A 5,644-nucleotide genomic window follows, 5' to 3' on the forward strand; every position below is an offset into this window, starting at 1 on the left:
TGTTGATGCTGGGTTATTGACTTATGACCCAGCAGGTCAGCTCAGAAGACTGGAAACACAGCTTAGTAGAGGCATGGCTTTCATATAGTTTGTTTTGGCCACCTGTGAGAGTAAATGTCATTCCAGTTCATCTGTTCTGTTATATTGATATCACATGTAAAGGTTGAACACTGAAACTTTTGTAGCTTTAATGAGTCTTACACAAGTGTATGAGTTGGGGCCCAGTGGTTAGAGCGGTGGGCAAGTAACCAAAAGGTTGCTGGATCGAATCCCAGAGCTGACAAGGTAAAAATCTGTCATTCTGCCCCTGAGCAAGGCAGTTAACCCACTGTTCCCCGGGCACCGTGGATGTCGATTAAGGCAACCCCCTGCACCTCTCTGATTCAGAGGGGCTGGGTTAAAAGCGGAAGACACATCTCAGTTGAAGGCATTCAGTTGTACAACTGACTAGGTCTCCCCCTTTCCCCAAGAGCCGAAATATATCCCAATATTGGGATAGTTACCACTTTGTTACAATATATAAATAATACTGATATTAATTTTATATTAAAATATGTAACTTGCAAAAATAATCAAGGAAGATGTAAATTTGCAGTGGACAAACATAACATTATGAACTCTGAAAGCCACGCCCCTAATAGAACATGCCTCCTGGAAATAAGCTGTGGATTACATCTAAAAAGACCCAGATGCTGGGTCAGCCCCGCATGAAAGTGAATAAAAACACAACTGATGGTTAAAGTAACCTGTTGAGTAATCCAAACAACATGTTGGGTTATTTACGCATGTGTTCTGGCCAACATTTACCCAGCGCTGGGTTACCCAATAACCCAAATTGGGTTGTTTTTAACCCAACATTTTTTTTAGAATGCATGTTTACATCAGTATGTTATCTATCTATCTCCTTTCTCTGTTCTACCCATGACAGTCAGATCTACCAGACGATCCGATCCGAAGGCAGGCAGGCAGGCAGGCAGACACTGAGTGTTCTCCTCCAGAGACAAGTGCTAGTAAGTGATGGTACTAATGTCCCAGCCATGAAGGTTTTTAAAGAAATACCACTTCAGAGGGGTTTCTTTCCAGACAGGGATGAAAGGAAGTCACAATTTCTCCATGCTATAGGCCATCAGATCAAACATCAATCCTCATTTGTCTTTTCTCTTCCTAAAGGCTCTGGTGTTCTCCCATCGACCATGCCGAAGCTCGTAGAAAACATGGTGTGTTCATAATCTACTGGGATTCATGTGTTTTCCCAACATCAAACTAGCTTTTGAATGCGCTAACAGAGACATGCTTGTGTGAAAGCATGTCTAATCAAACTGAACAGTTGTGTCTAATCAAAAGCCTCTAGTGTACATTCAAACAAAACAAGTGTGAAAACCATGGGCTGAAAGACAACAGTGAAGAGTCACTCACCTGGCTTGTAATATAGTAGTTAGAAAAGTTGGTTGGTTCATAGGGAACTAGGGCCGTTTTTGTACTTTGTAAATTTATGCTAGTCATTTTAAGGACAAAATCTCTCTCTCTCTCTCTCTCTCTCTCTCTCTCTCTCTCTCTCTCTCTCTCTCTCTCTCTCTCTCTCTCTCTCTCTCTCTCTCTCTCTCTCTCTCTCTCTCTCTCTCTCTCTCTCTCTCTCTAATTTCAGGCATTTAGTTGGGATAGTAAATAGTAAGATTATTGCTGCTGGGTTTAATCAAGTGCTTGAGGAGTACTGTGTGTCTGGCTGAAGAGACTATAGAGACTGCTGCAGATTTAAATGGTTCCTCTTAGAAACCTGCTGTTTCTGTTGAGACAGACAGGCCAACAGCAACCTGCTGTTTCTGTTGAGACAGACAGGCCAACAGCAACCTGCTGTTTCTGTTGAGACAGACAGGCCAACAGCAACCTGCTGTTTCTGTTGAGACAGACAGGCCAACAGCAACCTGCTGTTTCTGTTGAGACAGACAGGCCAACAGCAACCTGCTGTTTCTGTTGAGACAGACAGGCCAACAGCAACCTGCTGTTTCTGTTGAGACAGACAGGCCAACAGCAACCTGCTGTTTCTGTTGAGACAGACAGGCCAACAGCATCCTGCTGTTTCTGTTGTGACAGACAGGCTAACAGCAACCTGCTGTTTCTGTTGAGACAGACAGGCCAACAGCATCCCCATCTGATCCATCCATACACCCCCCATCCATCAATCTATGCATCTGATCCATCTATCCACTCATACGTCCATCCACCCAATTCCCCATGCCCCCTCAACTCTCCATCTAGCCCTGCGAGAGAGAGAGAGAGAGAGAGAGAGAGAGAGAGAGAGAGAGAGAGAGAGAGATTAAAAACAGCTAGTCAGTGTTTACCTCCATGGCGAGCGCGGCGGTCTGCTGGTCATAGTGGTTGAGGTGGTTGGGCATGAAGGTGGAGTTATAGGGCAGCCGCTGACACAGACGCAGGGTGATAGGTTCACAGGTGAACATGCTGTGGCTCCCGGCTGCAGACTCCATGGGGATGGCCTCCACCACCACCGCTGGAGGCATCAGCATGGACACACACAGCACCCACAGCAGCTCCATGGTCCCCGCAGGCTGGTGAACGGACAGGGACAGGGTTAGGGAAGAACCCAGGCTGCGGACAGGGACAGGCTGAATCATCAGCCTCATTCACAAAGCAGTAGGTCGGTGATGGAGAGCAAAGTGTTGGGATACAGGTAAGTGGCGATCAGGGGAGAGACTGGCCCTGTTCCTGGTCTCAGAGTGTACCAGTCTGTGTGTGTAAAAAGATGGCTGCCATGGCTGAGGCTGAATGTCTCCATCACCCTCTTGAATCATAGGATCTTCATCACCTGAGCATGAGGCCTGGCTTTGGGTTGTCTGACCACAGGAGTCCCCTTCTCACCACATAAACAGGTTATAAACAATGATTTAGGTCAGAGAGTGGATCCCTGCAATAGGTGTAGAGGGATCTGGGGCAAAAATAGACAGAAACAATTAAGTACATTGTAGCCTGAATAATACCTGATTGCTCAATATTTTAAGGGGCTCTTTAGAAAAAATTATCCATTATTGTCCTTTCATGACCATTAGAATATGGTATGTGGATATGGAATAAATTCATTAGTGAAATGGTACACTAATTCTATCTATGTAGTAACAGTAGGCTACCATCATAGTCAGTGCTTTACTTGGGCAGGAGCTGTCCGGAGCGCCATACCAGCACTTCACAGTTTTTGGGAATTGTGTACCAGCTACTCTATAAAACAAAGTAGATTATCGCCGCCCCAGATTTACAGACTGAGGCAAAAAAAAGTTTATCAAAGCAGAATGAAGGCGGGATATGCATTAAAGAGCAATGGAGAGTGGGCATTCATTTCCTGATTTTGCTTTGTTCAAGTTTATTTGCCGCTAATCTGTGAATCTCTTTGCCAACCTGAATGCGCATGATACGCTGTTCCAAACGGTCAAATGACGGGTTGTAAAGGTCCTGGAAAGATTATGGAAATGTGTTTAAAATATTTTTGTTAATGAAATTCATGAAGGAATAGAATTTTAATATTATCAATCATTTAAAAATCTACATATCAGCCATTATCGAAATGACCCTTTAGTGTGTGTGTGTGTGTGTGTGTGTGTGTGTGTGTGTGTGTGTGTGTGTGTGTGTGTGTGTGTGTGTGTGTGTGTGTGTGTCAGTGCGACTGGGCGGTTGCCCAAGGAGAGAGAGCGCGACATTTCAGCAGCACGTATAAAATAATGACAGACAACTAGATAGCCAATTCAAAACAGAACTTGTAGCAGTTGTCACGCTAGGTAACCATAGCTAACTAAGCATTCATGTGGTTGTCGCCTTTCCACTGGCACTAAATAAATCTGCACCATTGAAAAGCTATGATTCACCTCTATTAAACAGTAGCCATGTAATTACCAAAACGTACAAAATATTCTAATAAACGAATTGACAAATAACTTGCTGTGCATAGATCTCCCCTGAAACATGAATATTTGAGCCTTATATATATAAACATGTCTAGTTAGATACCTTGCTTTGAAGTAGGCTACCTTATCCATTTGATCCCTGATTCATTGAATTAGGGAATTATTTTACAAAAGACAAAAGTATTTGGTTCTAATGTTGAAATGTTTTATATCAAGGGTGTCAACCATTCTCCAGGATAGCTCATGTGTGTGCAGCCCAAACATCAACCGCTCAACTGGACCTCACGTGGATGCGGAGGACCTTGATAAGCAGACGTGGGTGTTTCAGGGTTGGATCAAAAGACAAAACTACATGGGATTATACACAGCAGCCTTCCAGTGTCAATAATGCTTACGTTTTCGTGTAGGCTATAATGATAGTCATGAACATTTGGTTAAAAGTAGTGGAAAATGTGTATGACCCGTTAACAGTGAATGATCAGAGGTCTCTATCATAATTTGATTTGTGAACTTCAGTGAACATTGTCTAATGGACCGACATAGAAAAAAGACAGCAGCACTTCTAATAACACAGTTATAGCACAGAAATGTGCATTGTATCTTGTCTCTGTAAATATGCACACACCCTGTAGGAAGAGAATTATTCCCAAAAGCTCTTTTCCACAGCATTCTTTCCTACCGCTACCATGCCATTATTACTAAAGAACAGCGTGCACTTTCAAATATGACACATAAGATGACCAAAATGTTGACACAATATGTGATACGAAAAACTGCGTAATAGCATTTACTCAGCCTTCGGCTGGCTTTTTGTGCATAACATGCTTAGAACAATGTTATAAAACTACCAGTGACGACATAAAAGTGTAGTAGTTTTTATTCCACGTAATGGCCAAACCAAGGTTATCCACAAGGTTATCCATTCCGACAAATAAAATGTAGCAGAACAAAAGATGACGGTTGAGCTTCTTCCTTTCAGCTGATGTTTAATATATGAAGGCTAGTCTACATGAACTGAATCACTACAAGCGTATTCCGATGGTAAATTGTTAGTACCATCCCGCCAGCGGTATTGGCAATAGGCTACATGTGTTTGCAATAAACATACTATATTTAGGCGAGTGACAGAAAACATAATCAAAAAAGATTTACCTTTCTGTCGGCAGTTTTTTTTCTACGTGTCTGGGTTTTCCCACTCACGGAGCCCGTAACAATGAGTGAATAGCCCACTCCTCTCCTCCTCTCCTCCTCTCCTATCGGTTTAAGAACGAGAGCACGCATTAAACTCGGACACGCCAATTTAAACCAATGCCTTTTCTATCTTGCAGTAGCTGTCTGTAGCCCTATGAATATGTTCTAATATTTAACTTAGCCTACTGAAAACAAAATACAATTTCAGTTTTGAAATGACAAATTTATTTTTTCACATTTGTGTGACACAAATGTGTAAAACTAATTCAAAAAGTAAATTTGTCATTTCAAAACTGAAATTGTATTTTGTTTTCAGTAGGCTAAGGTAAATCTTAGAGCATATTCATAGGGCTGAAGGCCTACCTGGAATACAATAAAAACTGTGGATAACATATTTCTCTATTTTTTACGTTTTTATTTGATTCCAGGAAGAGGCCTTTAGTGGGGCACACACCCGTGTAAATAGTCTTAAGTTATTACTTCATATTGCAACACGAAGCGCATGCATGCGTCTCCTTGTGTGTGAGTGTGTGTGGTTTGTATTT

General features: G+C 42.3%; 1 protein-coding gene across 1 annotated transcript in view; it reads right to left on the reverse strand.

The window, feature by feature from the left end:
• LOC118387086 (frizzled-3-like) overlaps window positions 1-5,148 on the reverse strand; it is a 41,585-nt gene extending 36,437 nt beyond the window's left edge. The window contains exons 1-2 of the mRNA XM_035775238.2: window positions 5,061-5,148; window positions 2,340-2,941 (exon numbers count right to left, since the gene is read on the reverse strand). Coding sequence (XP_035631131.1) covers window positions 2,340-2,639 — 300 coding nt within the window. The 5' untranslated portion in view covers window positions 2,640-2,941; window positions 5,061-5,148. The remainder of the gene's footprint in view (window positions 1-2,339; window positions 2,942-5,060) is intronic.
• Between the last annotated feature and the right edge of the window lie 496 nt (window positions 5,149-5,644).

This window comes from Oncorhynchus keta, chromosome 8 (genome assembly GCF_023373465.1).
Source record: "Oncorhynchus keta strain PuntledgeMale-10-30-2019 chromosome 8, Oket_V2, whole genome shotgun sequence".
Lineage (NCBI taxonomy): Eukaryota > Metazoa > Chordata > Actinopteri > Salmoniformes > Salmonidae > Oncorhynchus > Oncorhynchus keta.